The sequence below is a fragment of the Callithrix jacchus genome, chromosome 5 (genome assembly GCF_049354715.1).
Source record: "Callithrix jacchus isolate 240 chromosome 5, calJac240_pri, whole genome shotgun sequence".
In the NCBI taxonomy this organism is placed as follows: Eukaryota; Metazoa; Chordata; class Mammalia; order Primates; family Cebidae; genus Callithrix; species Callithrix jacchus.
The window spans coordinates 88,456,774-88,479,320 of NC_133506.1; the positions used below are offsets into that span (position 1 = coordinate 88,456,774).

General features: G+C 36.6%; 1 protein-coding gene and 1 pseudogene across 12 annotated transcripts in view; both read left to right on the forward strand.

Annotated features, from left to right (window-relative positions):
- Positions 1-22,547, forward strand: part of TANC2 (tetratricopeptide repeat, ankyrin repeat and coiled-coil containing 2) — a 440,895-nt gene that overhangs the window by 191,140 nt on the left and 227,208 nt on the right. For all 12 annotated transcript variants that reach the window (XM_035300383.3, XM_035300386.3, XM_035300388.3 and 9 more), the window contains one exon: positions 20,259-20,407. In XM_035300383.3, coding sequence (XP_035156274.1) covers positions 20,259-20,407 — 149 coding nt within the window. The remainder of the gene's footprint in view (positions 1-20,258; positions 20,408-22,547) is intronic.
- On the forward strand, positions 14,047-14,849 carry LOC108591540 (dnaJ homolog subfamily B member 6 pseudogene; annotated as a pseudogene).

A 22,547-nucleotide genomic window follows, 5' to 3' on the forward strand; every position in this document is an offset into this window, starting at 1 on the left:
TACTCCTTTCTACAAGTAGAGAAATTCCCTTAAAATTGATTCATTAACTTATGCCCTAGGTGAGTTACTTTTTAAAAGGCAGTAGCTAGTCAGACACAATGGCCCATGCCTATAATCCCAGTACTTTGAGAGGCTGAGGTGGGAGGATTGTTTGTGGCCAGGAGTTTGAGACCAGCTTAGGCAACGTAGCGAGACTCGCATATCTTCAAAAAGAAAAAAGAAGACAGTAGTTTAGAAGGAGAGGTGGAGGGGATGAGAAAAGGTAAGTAAAGAAACACATACTTTTCAAGAGATGAGGCCCTGTGATTTCATATAATTTTGTGCAGCTTCTCTAATTAGGCATTCTTTTTCTTCAGTTGCATGTTAATAATGATTTGTGTCATTGATAGCTCAATATGGATCTAGTTTTTCCACCTACTTGCAAGGGACCATTCTTCCTACTTTTCTGTCCTCTGGACCCTCCACAGTGAGAGGTATGAAACTATGAAAAACATCTCAGACCACCATCTTAACCTCCAACTTATATTTAATTTTAAAACAAATTAATTGTAGAGAATATATCAAAAAACTGGTAAGCCAGCACATATTTAAAAATTAGAATGCCTTCAGGCTGTATTTATACTCTCCAATTCAACATATACTTGTAACCTTTGCCATGGCTTAATGGGAGTTCTTACTTTTTTAAGAAGGTGGCAAGGAAGGATTGGAGAATGGAAGAATGAAAATATCCCTTACTCACTCACTGTTAAAACATACAGTTTCAGAGGATTTGCAGACTTCCCAAATAGCATTTATCAGAGAGTCTCAGATCAAGAGCTCTTGTTTTAGATCATTTATTAGCTTAGACATATATGCTACTGTTTGGAATATTGTTTGTTCTTAGCTATTATGGTTTAGCTATACCTGGAGGAATCATTATACATGACTGAAGAATTTAAATGTGAAGTTACTTTGAAAAGGAAAGAAGGGAGTTTCCTCAACCAATTACCTGTAGTGGTGTTGGGAAAACACTTATCAAATGACTGCTGTTCCTATAACTCTTCCTTTGCTCTCCCCTTTCCTCCGTCTCCGCCACTCATCCTCCCATAGACTCTAACCCTTTTATACCTTATTTTTATAGTACTAAGAATTACCTTGTAAGATTAGCTTTAGTGCTCTAATCCTCACCTTTACAATTTCCGTTGCCTATTACTTAGGTTCGTTCTTTTGTATTTTCATGCCCCTAATTATTTGTGTTTGCTGGATTCAGTATTTGGAAATATTTGCAGAAATTATCTGAAGCTAGGATGATGATTTTTTTCTGTCTCTCCAGCTGGTCAGTCATTTCTCCCTGGTTAATGGAGGCTTTCCAGCGTTGACGTGGCTCTCTCTAGTAGTACCTCCCCATTCTGGATTCTGTCTTCTCCCTGATACTGTCTTGGTAATTCACCACCATTGTGTCAGTTCTTTAATGCTTTAAGAATTTTTAAAATGGCTGGGGGCAGTGGCTCACGCCTCTAATCCCAGCACTTTGGGAGGCTGAGGCAGGCGGATCACGAGGTCAGGAGATTGAGACCATCCTGACCAATATGGTGAAACCTCCTCTCTACTAAAAATACAAAAATTAGCTAAGTATGGTGGCGCATGCCTGTAATCCCACCTGCTTGGGAGGCTGAGGCAGGAGAATCGCTTGAACCTGGCAAGTGAATATTATAGTGAGCTGAGATTCCACCACTGCATTCCTGACCAGCGACAGAGCAAGACTCCATCTCAAAAAAAAAAAAAGAGAGAGAATTTAAAAATTTTATTTTGTTTAGTTTTTATTAGTTATCCTCAGATGGAAGGTCTTCAATTACTCGCCATTATTTCCTTTGGGGGAAAAATTCTAGCATTTGTATTTTTTGTTTTTTAAGATGGAGTTTCACTCTTGTTACCCAGGCTGGAGTGCAGTGGTGCGATCTTGGCTCACCGCAACCTCCGCCTCCTGAGTTCAAGCAATTCTCCTTCCTCAGCCTCAAGAGTAGCTGGGATTGCAGGTGCGTGCCACCATGCCTAGCTAATATTTTTGTATTTTTAGTAGAGATGAGGTTTTACCATGTTGACCAGGATGGTCTCGATCTGTTGACCTTGTGATCCACCTGCCTCGGCCTCCCAAAGTGCTGGGATTATAGACATGAGCCACTGTGCCCGGCCTTAGCATTTGTATTTTTAAATTGCAAATACGTCCTAAAGTATGTAAAAGGAGCATCTTTATTTTTTTCAATGTGTGCTTACAATGAAGCTAGACAGGAGTAGACTATTCTAAAAGAGTCTTAGAATGCCACCTATTCGGACACAGAATCCCCATTAAATTCTGGAGAATTCTATATTATGAAATCAAAATGGTATTATTAACCAGTTGATTACTTGTAATATAAAGAAGTTCCCTTTTCAAGCAAGCTTCTAGAGTTGAACCACAAGATCCATCTCTTTGAGCAAACTGTCTTATTTGGACTTGGTACTAAATCTCAAAGGAATTAGAATTTTGTGTCAAAATTTTGACAAGTTTTGCCTATTGTGGTTATGGCACTACCCATGATACTGAATTGAAAAATATGCCTTTCTGCTTCTGATCTCCATTTGTTATTACTCAGTCTGTTGGCATTAGATTGGGAATGGGGTGGGATAGAGAATATAGTCTACTTCATCCAGCCACAAATAAATGTATTTATTTTTTCTTTTCTTTTTCTTTTTAAATTTTTTTAATTTTAATTTTTATTTTTTTGAGACGGAGCGTTACTTCCTTGCCCAGGCTGGAGTACAGTGGTGCAATCTCGGCTCACTGCAACCTCCACCTCCTGGGTTCAAGCAGTTTTCCTGCTTCAGCCTCCTGAGTAGCTGGGATTACTGGTACGTGCCACCAAACCCGGCTAATTTTTGTATTTTTAGTAGAGATGGAGTTTTACCATGTTTACCAGGCTGGTCTTGAACTCCTGATCTCACATGATCCACCCACCTAAGCCTCCTAAAGTGTTGGGATTACAGGCATGAGCCACCGCACCCAGCCCCAGATGTATTTCATAGCTCATTGAAGTAGGTTCAGCATTATTGTTTTCTACTTTTATATTAACCATCTATAGTTAAATTATAATTCTGAAAGGTGAAGATGATGTTTATATTGCTGCTAGAAAAAAATTAATAGGGAATATGAGTTATTACGTAAAACAATTGGAGAATTTCTTTAAGTATTTGAAGAGGATTATGAACCACAAGCTTAATACAGTCTAGATTTCTATTTCTTGGCTCTGGTGAAAACTGATTTTAAAAGGAATGTTGTTATCTGATGAAAAGACTGTTATCTGATGATTAATGTTTTATTAAAACATTGAGTATCAAAAGGCACATAATACATTTTTGTATTACACCACAAGATGTCTAGTATATATACATATTAAAGACTTACTGTTCTATTAATCCTTGTAAATCCTCTTTGGTACCATGGAACAGAGGCTGCCCTTAAAATCTAAAGGTATTATTTGTTTTACATAATTTCTTTTACAAGTCTTAAAGTGAAAGAACATTAGTTAGAATTAATTTGTGTAGAGGTAAAACTTTCATTACAATGAAGGGCATAAAATATGGATGTTATTTTCTGGTACCTTAGAGCAACAATATTTTATTTTCTTGGTTAAAATTTATCCTATACAATGAATTATCCAGTACAATAAATGCTTTATCTGGTCCCTAACCAAGTAACATTTTTTACAATGACACTGATGATATGCTGGTTGCCCTACAGAGAATAAAGAATTAAACTACAGCTGAATCATCACAGCATTTTTCTATTTGAGATGGAATTTAACTCTTGTCACTCAGGCTGGAGTGCAATGATACATTCTTGGCTCACTGCAACCTCCATCTTTCACGTTCAAGAGATTCTCCTGCCTCAGCCTCTGTAGTAGCTGGGATTTTAGGCGCCCACCACCACGCCTGGCTAATTTTCTTGTATTTTTAGTAGAGACGTGATTTCACCATGTTAGCCAGGCTGGTCTTGAACTCCTTAAACTCAGGTGATCCTCCTGCCTTTGCCTCCCAAAGTGCTGGGATTACAGGTATGAGCTACCACACCCGGCCATCACAGCATTTTTCTAATGAAAACTTTTAATAACCACAGTCTCTCAGTCATTTCTTCTCAAACATCCAAACAAGAAAAAATAAACACTAAAATTTTGAAAATCACCCATTTAAACAATTTAATGCATCATCTCCATGCTTGTTACTCTATCCATAGTGATGTAGTCACTGAAGCATAGAAGGTGTTCACTGAATGTGTGCGGAATGGGTGAAATGAACCCAAGAACTCAGAGGAAGGAAAAAAGAAAAAACTTAATATGTTATAAATATATATAAATAAAATGTTCTCTTTACTAAGAATTTCTCTTTAGACTTAATTTACTACAAAAAGACTCATAAGCCTGAACAGCTACAACTATGACTTCTTAATCTGTGTTTATGACCTAATTTCACTAACTTGGGAGTTAGGAGGGTAGGGAGTGGTATATCTTTCAATGGTTTTTAATCTTTTATTCTTTTAAATTTCTGCTATCTTCTTCCATAGAAGGGAGGCTACATATACAAGGTAAATTCAAATGGCATATCAGAAAGAAGGTGCATAAAACTTTACTGGATCAGAATTCTGCCATAACCACCACCTAAGGTCAATCAGCTGTGAGGGAAAGGGAATAAATGTAATTAGAGAACATAACTGTCTCTGAAACAAAGAATTTCAGGAAAATATCTCTTGGCCAAATATAACACATTTATCCTCAAAAGTCAAGGAAAAAGGAGAAATGCATGAAGTTTATCTTAATACTATCCTTTGAGAGATAGGATATCCTCTGAGTGTGTAGACAGACAGTAATCATATATAAAAATAGAAATCTGGACTCCAGTCTGCAGCAGCCAACCCAAGAAGCCAACCTGCTAGCTATAAGTCAGACTACTCTCTCTAGCAGACAGTCCAAGAAGATAACAGTAACCCTTGTAACAATTATGACAAAATAGCCAGGGCTTCATTATTAACTGACGACCTCTCTAATTTTTGCCCTTGCTTCCAACTTAGGACCAACTGGAGAAAGTCAAGTATGCACCCCTAATCAATCATGCAGTATGCCCTGTTTCTAGATAACCTACCTGTAGCTTCTCCAAGCCAGGTATTTCCAGTTAGGGCATATCTGAAGTTTTTCCTTTTTTCTACCATAAAACTTTCCCATTCCTGTGCCTGCCTTTGGGTCTCTGCCAAATACCAGTGAAGGTGGCTGACTCTCTTGCTATAGCAAGCTCTGAATAAACAGGCTTTTCTTGTTATCATTTGCATGGTCTTCACTTCATGCTTTTTTCACGTAATTACAGTATTCTAAGAACATATATTACTTTCATACTTGAACATACATCTATATACACACAAAAGAAATTTTTTATAATACTCACACTTATGCATATAAAAAATTAAGTGATGTAACTGGCTTCCTTATGCTTTATGAGAACAATAGCATAGCACTGATCGTAGTAAAAATGACAAGAACAGTATTTCGCCTGGAACATTGTAAGCTGCTATAATTCTACTCTACAAGTTATTTATTTTACTGGCCTGGGTTGATAACACTTTTATCTTAGCATCCTCCCCTACAGCCACTTGTGCCATTCTCTCTTGTTGATACCTTATGACCTTCATGACAGCTGCCATGCTGTCACTGCCAGTGACAAAGGCGGATTTTGACACGACTTTGCCATCTATTAACGTCTTGGTGATGCATCACTTTCCACATTAATTGATTTGACTTAGTCATCTCGTGGCAGTAAAGATATGTAGGGTGAGGTAAAGCCCTTTTCTAGTCTGTCAGTATTAGAGCTTTTCTGAGATTTCTAAGCTAGAATTAGCTTACTCTCAATTCTTTACAGTAGTACCCCTAGTTTTACAGCTCTTTTGTTACCCTCATTTTCTTGCAACCTTGTGCTGCCTCCACTCCACTTACCTTTATCCCCACCTGGAGAAACTTGAAATCTGTTTCCTGGAATTAAATTGGAAAACACAAAGTTTCAAATGGTTGCTCCTCAAATTATTGCTTCTAGAAACATTAAAGAAAGTTTCTGTGTACATTTAGGGACATGGTTGAAGAATTTAGAACATAATCTTTGTCCATCTCCATTTCTGGTTTAAGAAACCTGATGCCAGAGCTAATTAATTCCTTAGCATCTCATCATTATTTCTCCCAAATTTGGTGTAAATAAAACCCCTGATAACCTGCCTTGATATGTCAGTATTCCACAGTGAATGGAGATTCCCCTCTCCTACTCTAACTACCTTTACATTATATGAATATGTTTGTTTATTAGCAAAGCAATATATAAGCACAAATACCTATAATATACATTTCTATAATAATTACATTTATATAAATGTAATTACATGTATAAATGTTTTCAGAAGAGAAGGTCAGTGAGTCACTATGTAAAAATGAATGGTACTGCTATATTCTAGCAAAGAACAATTAGAAAATTAAATCCAAAAACAATTTAATTTACAACAGCATCCAATATCATAAAATTTTTAGGGATAAATTTAACAAAATTTGAGCAAGACTTGTACACTAAAAACTATAAATAAATATCGTTAAGACCAATTAAAGACAATCCAACAGATTTCTCATGTTTCTGGATTATGAGATCCAATATTGGTAAAAGAGCAATTTCCCCAAATTGAGTAAACATAATCCAAAGAAAAAAATGTTTGTAGACATTTTCAAACTAATACAAAAATGCAAATGACCTAGAATATCCAAAACAGTTTTTCAAAAGAATAACAAAGTCAAAAGCAATTTTACAAAAGAAAAAGTTAAAGGACTTAAATTGTTTTTAAGAAGAAATAAAGTTGTTAGAAAAATTCAATCAAATGAACATTGACCCTTATTTCATACCATATATAACAGTCAAGATTTAGCTGAGGCATAAGGATTGTTTAAGCCTAGGAGTTCATGACAGCCTTGGCAACCTAGCAAACTCCTGTCTCTCCAAAAAAATTTTAAAATTAGCCAGGTGCAGTGCTGTGTGCCTGTAGTCTCAGCTATTTAAGAGGCTGAAGGAAGAGGATTGCTGGATCCCAGGAGTCTGAGGCTGCAGTGAGCTATGATGGTGCTGCTGCACTCTTGCCTGGGCAACAGAGTGAGACCCTGTCTCGACAAAATAAATAAGATTTAGACCTTGGGGTAAGCAAAGATTTCTTGGATAGGACATGAGAAGTGTGAGTCATGAAAGAAAAATGTACAAAATTGGATTTCATCTAAATTTAAAAGTTCTGTACTTCAAAATATGGTGTTTAGAAAATGGAAGTGGAGCTGTAGGAGAAGATATCAACTTACACATATCTGACACCCTTGATCTTAAATAAACGCTTACTGCTAATTAACACGAAGACAACTGAATTTATTTATTTATTTATTTATTTTTTGGCTTGAAACAACGACCATTTTATTTTGACAGCTGAAGTTTTAAAATGGAGGAAATATTTGAACAGATGTTCACAAAAGAAGTGAAAATGGTCAATAAACACATGAAAAGATGTTCAACACCATTATCAGAAGAACTGCAAAATAAGATCAGAGTGAGATACCTGTGTATTTATTAGTATAACCAAAATCTAAAAGGCTCTCATTACCAAGTGTTGGCAAGAAAATGTAGCAAAAAGAACTCTCGTGCACAGCCTGGGAGAGCATACAGTTACCAGTCACTTTGGAAACTGGCCATTTCTTAGGAATTTAAAATTTTAAACTTAGTAACTCAGCCATTACATACCTATGTATTTTCCAAAGATAAATTAAAATCTCTGTCCACTTAAAGACTTTACATGGACGCTTATAGCACCTTTGTACATAATAGCCAAAAACTGGAAAGAATTCAATGTTTATCAGCAGGGAAATAACAAAATATGGTATCCATACAAAGGAATACTGCTGAGCTGTGAAAAGGAGCAAACTATTAACATACTCAACAACATGACTGGATCTCCAAAACATTAGGCTGAGTGAAAGAAACCCGACTAAAAAGAATACATACTGTTTAATTCCTTATATAATCTATTTAATTAATTATATAAGCTTATGTAAGGTTATAGAAAATAAAAACTAAAATAACAGAAATAAGATCAGTGGTTGCCTGGGCTAGAATTGTGAGTGAGTTTGTCTGCAGAGAGACACAAGCAAACCTCCAGAGAGTAATGAAAATGTCTAGTATTTTGATTTTGGTAGTTTGGCCAGGTGTATATAGTTATCAGAATTTATTGAATTGAGGGCAGGCACAGTGGCCCATGCCTGTAATCCCAGCACTGTAGGAGACCAAGACAGGTGGATCACTTGAGGTCAGGAGTTCGAGACCAGCCTAGCCAACATGGTGAAACGCTGTCTCTACTAAAAATAGAAAACATTAGCCGGATATGGTGGCACGTACCTGTAATCCCAGCCACTTAGGAGCCTTAGGCGGAGAATTGCTTAAATGTGGGAGTTAGAGGTTGCAGTGAGACGAGATCGCACCACTGCACTCCAGCCTGGGCAACAGAACAAGACTCTGTCTCAAAAAAAAAAAAGTCTGAATTGTATATGTTATATAGATATAGCTTATTATTTGCAAGTTATTTTTTAGAAAGAAAATCAATAGATGAATAGGAAATGGAATTGAATCTAGAATAAGATAGCAACTAGATGGTAGTGAGTAAGTAGGAAAGTAAGAGAATGGTTAGATTGAACAGAAAATGTGTGATAAGAAAAATCACTAGAATTTCATTATAGTCTGCTAATTAAGTTATGGTTGTAATTGAGTCAAATACCTAAAAATTAAATGCCTACATTAATGGTGCATGAAAAACCACGCCAAAACTTACAGCAACCAAAAATAAGCACTTTTGAAAACTCATGGGTTTGCAGATGCTTGTCGAAATGACTCTGATTTGGGCAGTAGGTTGGCTGGATGGCTCTAGCGTTCAAGTTGACCTCATCATCTGTGATCATTCTGGATCTAGGCTGAAGGGATATTAGCCCGGAGCTTCTCCTGGTGTATCACCAGAGCACAAGAACACAAGTTAAACTGTACAGTCACATTTCAGGCCTCAGCTTGTAACATCCCATTGTCCAAATAAAATCACTTGGACAAACCCCAAAAAATTTTATCGTGGGAAGTACTAAACCCAAAGTACTTCTGTGTCCCTCCAGTTTCAGCAGTTGTCACTATTTTGCAACTCTTGTTTCTTGTATTTCTTCCCTCTTCTATTATGCTCAAGGGCACTAAGAAGTGTGGAGCAGTGCCTTAAAACCAACTGCCCTGTTAGTGCACATAAGCTAGAGATGGTTGCTTTGATTCTTGAAAATTGCTGGGCATTGATTCTCACAGCCAGGAGCTTGGTTTTAGAAGGATGTGGAAGAGCTTCCGTGCCTTTTTCAACATTTATTCTGACAAATTGCAGCCTCTGCTTTTAGCAGCCACTCAATTTCTTACATTCCTTAGAAAAATGAAAAATTCAGGTAATCATTCAAGAACTAAGAAATGGAAATATAGCCAGGTTTGCTTTGGCAATTGGGTCAAGCTAATCATTGTTTTTATAACTCTGTTAAAGAGAAATCATGAGTTTCTTTATTTGATTAAATATGGCATAAATTTCTGAGTCTTGAAATAGATGAGAATAAGCAGTTTGTAATCAACAAATCATAAAAGAAAATGTAAACAACCCAATGTGAAAATGCTAAAAGAATGCTGAGAATTAACAGAGTCTGTGGAACTAGAGATACAGTGTTTGTATATTATTTATGTGCAGCTTGCCATATTAGGAATACAGATTAGGAATTTGGATACATTAGCTATTAGACATTTCTTGACACAGTTTTGATCATTGTTTAATCCCTGTGCATATTGGCTACCTTAAGTAGAAGATTCTTTTTGCAAATGTTCTAAGGTGTAAACCATCTCTGACTGGAGAATTGGCATCATCAAGAAATAATGACAAAAATACATTTTGAGATATTCAGTACCTTCTTTTTTACAGCGTCTTTTTTCTTGGGGGCCTGTATTATTTTTATCACAGAGTTTTTATTTACTGTGATTTAATTAAACTTCATTTTTTTATTTCCCCTGTGAGATTATAAACTCAAGAACAAGGGACTGTGCCCATTGTATCATCAGATAATTCTGCTAGATGCTGTTAACGATAAAAAATACATTAAGTATCTGTTTAGACAATTTGTACTTAATAATCACAGTTTTCTTGGCCGGATGATGAAATGGTTAGGAACATGGGGTCAGAAACCAGATTGCCTGGACTTAAATTTTGACTCTGTTATTTAACTACCTCTATAACCATAGACAAGCAAGAACTTAGTCTTCGTGTGCCTCACTTTCACTATTTGTAAGATAAGGAATGTTGTGAAGATTAAATACTTATATTGCATTTAGAAAAGTACAGTAATGTCTCAATAAGTTATTGTTATAATCATCATTGCTACCACTACTACTGCTATCAACATTTTTCCAGAAATAAACTTCAAGCCCTGTTTTAAAATAATATGCTGCATTTAATCAGTTGTGATTGAGTCCTGTCATTTATGTTGAATTGGTAAGTCAAACAATTTGAGCCTATAAATTTTTCCCTCTGCTCTTTTTATCTAACTCTACTATTGAATGTCACTCACCCATTAATTTCAAGTATACCCTCCTCTAAGAATCCTCTTCCTTTTCTTTCCTCCCACCACTCTCCCAAAATAAGTGTAGCTGTTTCGCCTCTGTGCTCTTCCTAGCACTTCCTTTAATTTACAAACTTTTTCTTGTAGGCTGGGCGTGGTGGCTCAGACCTGTAATCTCAGCACTTTGGGAGGTCAGTGGGAGAGGGTCACTTGAGCTTGGGAATTCAAGACCAGCCTGGGCAACATAGGGAGACTCCATCTCTTTAAAAAATAAAAATTAAAAAAAAGCTGGATTTGGTGGCACACACCTGTGGTACCAGCTACTCAAGAGGCTGAAGTGGGAGGATTGCTTGGGCCTACCTGGGAGTTTGAGGCTGATCATGCCACTGAACTCCAGCCTGGGTGACAAAGTGAGACCCTTTTTACAAATAAACCCAAGAAACAAAAGTATTGGCTTCCCTGTATCCTTAATGGCATTGCTCCACTGATAGGAGAAGAGTAGTCAAGTAAAGTTGTTTGTGATTTGTTGAAAGAGTACTGAATATGTTTAACACCCAATGGGAATACCTCATCTGAAAGCATGAGTATGGATTGGAGAATGAATAATCTTCTGTATCAAGTTTCCCTGAAGGCAGGCTGCAGTAAGATCCAGAATGTAATTGGAAAGATTCATTTTAGATAGGAAAAGGGACAATATTGCTCTTAAAAGGAGGGAAGGACGATAGAGTTTATGGGTTCAGGGGAAGTATCACTATTTGAACAGTATTGCTATTTAAAAGGAGGAATGTTGTATAGGCAGGTTTATATGTTTCTGTTATCAGGAAGCTGAGAAAATTTCTAGTCTTTTTGCCTCATCCTTCTCCAATTCATTACCCTCATTACTACCAGAAGAACCTTTTTTATATTCAAATCTGGTTGTGTCCTTATCTAAAAAGTACTTACTTCATGCTTTCAGGAAATATTTCTTGAATGCCTGCTATGTGTTAGGGACTGAGAATATAGTAGTAGAAAAAAGGAGGCAAGGGCCTGGCACAGTGGCTCACACCTTTAATCTCAGCACTTTGGGAGGCTGAAGCGGGTGAATCACCTGAGATCAGGAGTTCGAGACCAGCCTGGTCAACAGGGTGAAACCCCATCTCTACTAAATATACAAAAATTAGCCAGCCATGGTGGCAGGTGCCTGTAGTCCCAGCTACTAGGGAGACTGAGGCAGGAGGGTCGCTTGAACCTGTGAGGCAGAGGTTGCAGTGAGCCATGATGTGCCACTGCACTCCAGCCTGGGCAACAGACTGAGACTTGTCTCAAAAAAAAAGAAAAGAGTAGGCATAGTGATTTCATTTAGTTCTGAATTAGAGGGACATGTGTGTTCCTACTAAATTTACACTGTCACAGAGCTGCCTCTTCTTTCTGTTTACTCTTTTTTTTTTTTTAACTTTTTATTGCATTTTAGGTTTGGGGTACATGTGCAGAACATGCAAGACAGTTGCATAGGTACACACATGGCAGTGTGTTTTGCTTCCTTTCTCCCCTTCACCCACATTTGGCATTTCTCCCCACGCTATCCCTCCCCAGCTCCCCGCCCCCGGCTGGCCCTCCCCTTTTCCCCCCAATATACCCCAGTGTTTAGTACTCCCCTCCCTGTGTCTATGTGTTCTCATTTTTCATCACCCGCCTATAAGTGAGAATATGCAGTATTTCATTTTCTGTTCTTGTGTCAGTTTGCTGCGAATGATGTTCTCCAGATTCATCCAAGTCCCTACAAACAACACGAACTCATCATTTCTAATTGCTACATAATATTCCATGGTGTATATGTGCCACATTTTCCCAATCCAGTCTATCATCAGTGGGCATTTGGGTTGATTCCAGGTCTTTGCTATTGTAAACAGTGCTGCAATGAACATTCGTGTGCATGTGTCCTTACAGTAGAACGATTTATAGTCCTTTGGATATATACCCAGTAATGGGATTGCTGGGTCAAATGGAATTTCTATTTCTAAGGCCTTGAGGAATCGCCACACTGTCTTCCACAATGGTTGAACTAATTTACACTCCCACCAACAGTGTAAAAGTGTTCCTTTTTCTCCACATCCTCTCCAGCATCTGTTGTCTCCAGATTTTTTAATGATCGCCATTCTAACTGGTGTGAGATGGTATCTCAATGTGGTTTTGATTTGCATCTCTTTGATGACCAGTGATGATGAGCATTTTTTCATATGATTGTTGGCCTCATATATGTCTTCTTTTATAAAGTGTCTGTTCATATCCTTTGCCCATTTTTGAATGGGCTTGTTTGTTTTTTTCCTGTAAATCTGTTTGAGTTCTTTGTAAATTCTGGATATCAGCCTTTTGTCAGATGGGTAAACTGCAAATGTTTACTCTTCTCAGTAGAGAGGAGGGAAAATAAATAAAGACACTCTTTATATAAGTGCCCATGGTTTGTTAGTGGTACATGTCTTTAATGGTCATCTGTTAATAACCTGAATTTACTGAGGGTTGATGTTGGTGGGGCTTCTGTCCTCTCGCTGTTGGTCCTCACTCTAAAGTAGCTCACTGTAGGTTCAGCTGGCCTAGTGGAAGCTAGCTGAACTTGAATGGTATAGACTACTGTCTACAATCTCAACTTCGAGGCCTATAGGCACAGGCATGAACTTCTTTCTGGGCATGTTGAAAACCATGAACCAAATGAGGAAGGGAGAAAATTGTATTGCCATTCTACTGAAATGGAACATCTCAACAAGCCAGCAGGAAGAAAGGTAGCCCCAGAGGTCTGTATTAAAAATGTAGAGTCTTCAAGGCCTTTTGTTCATTACCCTGTGGGCCCTACTTGCCAATTCCAAGAAAACAGAAATTTCACTTGACACCTCATACCACCTTAAATTTTGCCTTATCTGGTAATAATATTGCCTCTAGGAAGGGTTGAACCTCCAACGACCACATTTAGCAGGTACAGCCCCTCTCCAAGTCGACTCACCAGCATCTGTTAACCAGGAAAGCTGGAGAAATCTATGTTTTCCTTGCTCTTGGGTCCTCACTCTTCCCTGGTTAGACGGTGCATTACAGAAAATGAAGTGCCAGTCCTGTTCTCATCTACCTTCAGCTTCCAATGTACTTGCCTGGTGTCCTTATTTTGACAGTTGTATCCCTTCAGTGAGGTAGGTAGTAGGAGGAAGAGAAGTTGAGAACTTGTGTTCTGGCTGTCATTTCCACAGAATCCCTAAATAACAAATTAAAAACAATGGTTTTCAGAGGAAAGCATGAGGTGCCACCACTGCCACCAGCACTGCTGTGTCAGAGCCATGCCCTGCCTCCCCTGCTTCCCAACACCACAGCTCGTATCCTCCAGCCTGTTCCTACAATCTGTTGAAACTTGGTTGAATACTATGAAGTTCTAGGCATATAGACTTGCCTCGCCCAAAGTTATTAAAGAGGCATGTTAGGAACTGGTACCTAGGTGGCACCCAGATAAAAATCCTGAGAATAGAGATGAAACAGAAAATTCAGACAAGTAGCTGAAGCAGATGAGATATTATCAGATGCTAAAAAATGGGACATCTATGACAAATATGGCAAAGAAATTGAATGGTGGAGGAGTTGGAAGTTATTTTGACAGTCCGTTTTAGTTTGGTTTCACATTCTTGTAACCCAGATGATGTCTTCAGGGACTTTGTTGGTAGAAGGAACCCATTTTTATTCAACTTCTATGAAAATTCATTTGAGGACATTTTTCAGGAATCAAAGGGGTTCCTGAAGAAGCAGAAGCTGAGGAACAGTCGTTTTTCTCCACCTCGAGTGGATTTCCATCTTTTGGAAGTGGATTTTCTTCTTTTGATACAAGATTTGCTTCATTCAGTCATGAGGTCATGGAGGCCTCACTTCATTTCCTTCCACATCATTTGGTGGTAGTGCCATGGACAACTTCAAATTTGTATCAACTTCTACCTAAAATAGTTGATGGCAGAAAATCACTACAAAGAGAATTATTGAGAAGGGTCAAGAAAGAGTCAAAGTCCTTAACAATAAATTATGAGGAGAAGCTGCTACCCTTGCATAACAAGTAATTCAGCACACACATTTGAACAGAAATGTTTAACAAGGACCATGGAGGATTAAAGAACATTTCTTTGAAGATTTCAGATGAACTCGACTTTCGTTATAATTGTACCTTATCTAGAGTATTTATAAACAGCTCACTGGAGTCCCTATTTTGTCTTAAACTTTTGAATTTATTGTTGACACCACATAATAGGACCTTTTTCTTAAACTTTAAAATTGTAAATCTGTGTATGCACATTTGCTTTCATTATTAAATATACTCTTAATTGAACCTTGACTCTATTTTTTTCTGTATTTAGTAGTATAAGATATTAATGCATCCGTGGTAATACATACCTGGTTTAATATAAATTAAGGATGTTTTCTAGTTGTGGGTGAATGCTAGCAACTTAGTTTTGACAATTGTTTAATGTTAAGCTGAAATTTTCAAAGTAAAATTTGAGAGGGTCGAACATTTACCTACTGAATATATTGCACACTCAATATTCAAGGGTCCACTAACAGCCCAGACTCCAGCTCTGTGACATATATGCATGTGAGAAATCTGCACTTGTGCTCCCTAAATATATAAAAGGTTTTTAAAAATTTAAGTAAATCTGGTAAACTGGGTCTTTGTCATTTGTTTTTTTTTTTAAAAAGAAATGCTGGCCGGGCTCGGTGGCTCACGCCTGTAATCCCAGCAGTGTAGGAGGCCAAGGTGAGCAGATCATGATTTCAGGAGTTCGAGACCAGCCTGGCCAGCATGGTGAAACCCCATCTCTACTAAAAGTACAAAAATTAGCCAGGCATGGTAGTGCACACCTATAATCACAGCTACTCCAGAAGCTGACAGGAGAATTGCTTGAACCCTGGATGCGGAGGTTGCAGTGAGTCGACGTCGCACCATGTACTCCAGCCTGGGCAGTAAAGCAAGACTCCATCTCAGAAAAAAAAAAAAAAAGCAAATGTGTTTGGTGCATTCTTTCCTAAGTGGGAAGAAATACATAAAAGTTTTTGCTAGTTGAGGATCTATTTAAACCGTAACATATTTCATATATAATTTCCTTGAAATCTCTTGATTTCTAAAATTGTCTTTTATTAAGACAGGAGCTTTAAATCAAAACATCTAATCATTTAGAGTAGTAAGTTTCCTGATATTTAATTAGTATCCCTGATCTGAGCAACTTAAATAGTATTTAAATAAATAGCTTAAATATATAGTGCTAGGAGGCTGAGGCAGGAGAATTGCCAGAACCCAGGAGGCGGAGGTTGCTGTGAGCCGAGATCGCGCCATTGCACTCCAGCCTGGGTAACAAGAGCGAAACTCCGTCTCAAAAAAAAAAAAAAAAAAAAAAATATATATATATATATATATATATATATGTGTGTTATTTTTTTTCATAATTTTAAGACTTGTTTCTTAGAGTAAAAAAGCATAAGCAAGTATTGTTGAGAATATTGTTTCATTCTTAAGGTCAATGTCCTAAGTCCTTAATACATTTTCCATAATTTTGCAAAAATTAAAATATAAATAAATACAGAAAGGAATCCAAATAAAAATTATGTCTTGCTATGAAAATTTATAAAGTGAACACATCTCAAATCAAGATATTGAATGTTTTCAGCAGTTCAGAAGCTTCCTTCATGCTTCCTCTGCATCATTATCCTTCCCCTACAAACATATACCGACTGTTCTGAGTGTCATCATCGATTATTTGTTTTACCAGTTTCTGAACATTATATAAATGAAATCATTTAGTATGTATTATTATTATTGTTATTATTATTTTAAGACTGAGTCTCGCTCTGTCACTCAGGCTGGAGTGCAATGGCACGATCTCGAATCACTGCAACCTCCACCTCCCAGGTTTGCAGCCCAGGCAACAGAGCGAGACCCTGTACCCCCCCAAAAAATAAAACGAACTGACCATATTCTAAGAGTATATTTCTGGACTGTTTATTTCATTGGTCTAGTCGGTTACCAGTACCTTACTGCCTTGATTACTGTTGCATTATACAAATTTTGAAAATAGGAAATGTGAGTCTTCCAACTCTTTTTTTAAAGATTGTTTTATTAATTCTGGGCCCCTTGTATTTCCATATAATTTTTATGGTCAGCTGGTCAATTTCTGTAAGATTAAGGGAAGAAGGAAAGGTAACAAGTAAGCAAGCAACTGGAATTTTGATAAGGATTGCATTAAATTGGTAGATTGATTTGGGGAGTATTGATATCATCACAAAAACCATGAACATGGAAAACCATAATCCCCTCCCAAAAAAAACCCTAAAAGACTTGATACATACAATATGGATGAAACTCATTCTAAAATGTACATTGCCTCCAAAGACCAGACAGCCTTTAAAATATGTAAAATAATTTCTTTATTTGACATATTTTATGTCTTAAATATGTCTTAAATTTTTTTAAAAATCAGTTTCTCTGTTCTTAAAAATTAAGAACTCAGTAACCCTGATGATTATGCACGGATTTATCTCTCTTAAGCTACCACTATTTCCATAAAAAACCTTCCCTTTTAGTAATTTTCAAATGGCCATATTGTTCATTGTAACTGGGGGGAGAAAGGCTATCTTTATTCCATTGACCAGACTTTATTCTGCTGGTTAAGTCTTCATTTTGCAGGCAGAGAGGTTTTATCATAACAGTTACTTGCAAATCAGAAATAGAAATGAAACAAAAAGGGAAGAAAATGGTAGTATTTAGGGAAGAATACAGAATCAATGTGCAGTAAGTAGGAAAAAATGAAAAGTTGTGACCTGTTGACATTTCAAGTATGTTTTAAAGGAAATGGTTTGGAGGGAGGAATTTTTTTGATCATATTTCAATAGTATTTGAATACACTATTATGGTGGTACAAAAGTAATTTTGGTTTTTGCCCTTACTTTTAATGGTGCCACAACGGGAAAAAACCGCAATTACTTTTGCGCCAACCTAACAAATTCCTACAAGTGAGAAGATGTTTATCTGATCCTACAGAGCAACTTCAAAATATATTTCAGATATTCCAACCTTTTAAAATATATATATTTATATAGCTTTTAATTTTTGAGATAGGATCTTGCTCTGTCACCCAGACTGGAGTGCAGTGACACAATCACAGCTGACTGCCACCTCAGCCTCCTGGGTTCAAGCAATTCTCCCACCTCACTCAGCCTCCTAAGTAGCCGGGACCACAGGCACATGCCACCACACCTGGCTAATTTTTGTAGTTTTTGTAGAGTTGGGGTTTCACCATGTTGCCCAGGCTGGTCTTGAACTCCAAAGCTCAAGCAATCAACCTGCCTTGGCTGCCTTGTCGTCCCAAAGTGCTGGGATTTCAAACATGAGCCACTGCGCCTAGCCCCACTCTTTTTTGTTTTCAGAAGGAACTATTTTTAATTTATTTTAAAATAGGAAATGAAAATGAATTTGGGAAGAAGGTACTGACAGGGAAGTCTATAATCTAGAAACTAGAAAGGAGGTGCCCCTACTGTTTCTACTTTCTTCCACCAGGAATCCTGGAAGACTTTAAGGAAGAGGAGACAGAGGCAGCCATTGTTATTCTAAGACTTAAGATGGATGGATTCACAATTAGGTCCCTGTCTGTTACTTGAGAATCCTCCACTGATTCATCTACTAGCCCTTTTCATAATGTGTAAAATTTTACTCAAGATCAACAAATAAGAAAGGTTCAAAACCAATGTAATTGCCAAAGATAGTTTTTTCATACCATAACCTGGTATCAGATTTCTTTCATTGTAAAGTGCATGACAAATAATGTCATATTAATGTCATCCTCAAATGATATTTTGAGATAAGGTAAGTAAATAGGAAGAGAAAAAGTAGACTTAGCAAGGTGTAAAAATACCAGTCAAACCAAATGAAAAGGACCTGGTGTGGTAGCAGTATCTAATATAGCCACCCACAGAAGAGTTCTTGAACTTCTTTCTGCATTAGTACTTGGAAGTACTGAAAGTAGTAATGTAGAAAGGGTTGCAGTTATCTCTTAAGAACCTTTGTTTGATTACCTTACTTAATGTTTACAACATGCTTTGTTAGGATTATTGAGATTAACATACTATAAGCAATATGCCTGTTAATAAGTTATGTCTTATTTAGACATCCTCACCATTTGCAACATTTCTTTCCACTGAGGATGACACTGTGTCTTGCTAATTGGGAGCATAGATTCTGGAGTCAGGGAGCTCAAGTTGTAATCCTGGCTCTACCATTTACTGGTTGGGTGACTTCGAGCAAATAATTTAATTTCTTTTTGCCTCCATTTTTTCATCTGTAAAATGAGGGTAATAATTTCTACTTTAGAAAATGGTATCTAAAGTTATTAAGGTTAAGTAAGCTAATATATGTGAAGCATTTATGTTAGTGACTTACTCATAAGCATTATATAAGTATATGTGAAATAAATATATACTCTTATTTTTCATATTGATTATAAAATTTTCAAAGTCATTGACTATCTCCATGTTCTATAAATTCTCATATCTGTTATTAACCATGTGTAATTATCAGAGTAACTCTATAGGAGACAGTGAAACAGAGCCCCAAGAGGTCTGGAATCTATGATGAGAAAAATTTTCAAAAAATTGGTTAGTTTAACCTTTAAGAGGGAGGAAAGTGTTATTTATTAATTTGCAGTGAGTAGTTTTACCTTTTCATTTTATTAAGGAATAAGAAGCTTTCAATTATTCTTGAGACAAAAATAAGTATCTAAATATTTATAATATAAAATCCCCACTGATTTTCTTACTTCTTTTGTGGCAAAGAAATCTATGTTACCTCTGGGAGGATAATAGGAGAGGAAGAATAGAGCCTTGTTTTTCTACTTTGACATAGATTCAGTGAGAGTTCTATAGAGATTTTCCACAGATAGAACACTTGAGTTCAGTACTAATATGCAAAAATACACATATACCCTATCTCTGACTCCCAGTTTGTGACTTTATTAGAGAAGTTAATATAAATGTTAAATAGAATAATAACAATGTAGGCCATACCTTTCTTGGCATTTGGAGTGGTTTACTGTGTAATACTAAATATCCTAAACAATAGGATATGATTGTGTTTCATGATGCTGTTGTGTTTTGGCAACAAATCATATGACATTACAATTAATAATGCTAAAAGGAAATATTTGACCCCATAGAAAGATTTTTATATTTTCCTTTAAAATCTGTGCTACTGTGGATTGTTACAAGGTGAGATTAAATGCTCTGAATTTAAAATAAATTCTGAATACATGTGGACAGTAAGTCAATTCAAAAAAATTTTAGATAAAATTTTTTTCTGCCACACATTTGTAATCATTTTGAGTTTCCTGGCTCATTTTTATTTGATTCTTATAAATTTTTTATTTGGAAACAAATTTATATTGAAAGTGAGTAGTTCAAGAAAAACCTCATAACCTTGTAATATTTGAGTTAAAATGTGAAAACTAAAGAAATGATCAAAGTGAATGTACAAATAGTTACAGAACTAGACTGTTTTATTTTGAAAGATTCATGTTCTTCAATGCCTTCTTGTTACAGGTGATGCTGAACAAGAGCTTGGCCCCCCTCCATCTGTAGATGAGGCAGCAAACACACTCATGACTCGTCTGGGTTTCCTCCTTGGAGAGAAAGTCACAGAAGTTCAGCCAGGTGACCAATACAGCATGGAAGTACAGGATGAAAATCAGGTAAGCTGATCACTTTTGTGAAACATGGTGTGAATCAGCTTATTATGCCAGAAATAATCCCAATTGTTGAATGCCTTTTAAGGCCTAGAATACAACTTAATTTTCCATTATCACAATTATTTCTTCAGTTTATGAATCATCCACTTTTAAGTTTTGATTGGTATAATGAATGAATGAATGAATGAGCAAGCCAACAAAACTGACATGTATATAAACACTGCACCCCAAATTTGCAGGATATATATTCTTTTCAAGTGGATGTGGATTATTTACCAATTCGATGATATGCTGAGCCGTAGAGCAGGTCTTGAGAAATTTCCAAAGAATCCAGCTACTGTGACCACAGTAGAATTTATCAGTTACAAAATGATGATTTAGAAAGTGGTATCTAAAAGATTTCTTGGATCATTAATTCAGATTTTCTATGTTTCTAAAATACAAATTTAAAACTAGTGTTTCTTTTTAAGCGCATCTTTAGCTACATCCTACAAGTTTTGTTGTACTTAGTTTTTATTATTTCAGTTTAAAATATTTTCTAATTTTTTTGTGATTTCCTCTTGGACTCAGAGGCTGTTTAGAAGTATATCACTCAATATCTAAGTATTTAGGGATTTTTCTAAGTTTCCACCTCAGAAAGCAAAAAAAAATCAGCAATTTTAAAAATATTTTATAGTTTTCTCTCTTTTGTCATTGCTATTTTCAATTTTTCAGTTTAAATGTAGCAAAAGAAAGTACTAGAGTCAGATTCACTTATATGGTCTTAATCTTCAACATGAATATCTGATAGTGAAGTGTTTTATTCAGAAGGTGACATATTTTAAATTGCGTATTTTTATTGGTGAAGATTCTATATCATATATTACATTTGTCACAATGAGATATACAAGGATTATTTGAATATATTTATGTATCATATGGATATGTTCAGCTGTTTTCAGGACTCTCTCCTCAAGCCTCACTCTTTAGGTTATTGGTTTTGCTAGCTGCACACTGTCATTACCTGGGAAATTTTTGTAAAATTAAGATACATGGTGACTCTAATCTTACTGATTCCTCTTCATTCTTATTTATTTAAATACTATCTTAACTCCCTAATTATCTCTAGCCCTGCCTTTTCCCCTTTACTTGAAATTCGTATATTTAGCTTTCTACATTATATTTTCTACCTAATATTTAAAATGTATCCCAAACTTAACATGTCAAAAACAGAACCCTTGCATTTCTCCCTAGAACTGGTTCCTTCTGCAGTGTTTCCCATATAAATAAATGGTATCACCTACTTGCTTAGGACAAAAGCACTGGAGCCATTTGACTTCCGTCAGACCCATTTTCACTCTTTCAGCAAATCAAAGACTCTGTTGTACTCAGTCTGATCCCTTCTCACTATTCCCACTGCTATACCCAAGTCCAAGCCACTGTCATCTTTTGACTGTGCTGCTGCAATAGGCACTAGAATGTAAGGCTAGAAGGCATTTTTACCTATTCTACCCGTTGCCGTATTCTCTGCACCTAGAACATTACTTTCATTAGTAGGTGCTCAATAGGTATTATTATATGAATAAATGGCTGCCTGATAGGTCTCTGCTTCCACTCTTGCCACCCCTGTAGTCTGTTCACACAGTAGCCAGAGTGATCCTTGTAAAATGTGACTCCAATTCTGTCACTTCACTTATAATCTTTTACTGTATTCCCATCATACTTAGAATAAAACCTAAAATTTTTACCATGCCCTGGAAGGCCGCACCTGATCTAGCCTTGCTACCTTTCCTACACCACTTCCTACCCCTTTCCCTTTCGTGCATGCTCTCCAGCCACATTGGCTTCCTTGTCTTTCGCCAGACACATCAACTGTATTCATTTGTACTCTACTGTTCTTCCCACATAACTCACTTTCTCACTTATTCAGTGTTCTGCTGGAATGTTACCTCCTTGGAGAGGTCTCATTTAATTCCTCTTTTAATAATTGCACCTGCCCATCCCTATATCCGCTTATCCTTCTACTTTATATTTTCATAACTCTTACCATTAACTGTTATTACATTGTGTGTTTAGTTGCAAGGTTGTTTTACCTCATGACAAGAATGTATGTTTCATGATGGCAGAGCTTATGATTTTTTAAATCAGTTTATAATGTAACTAT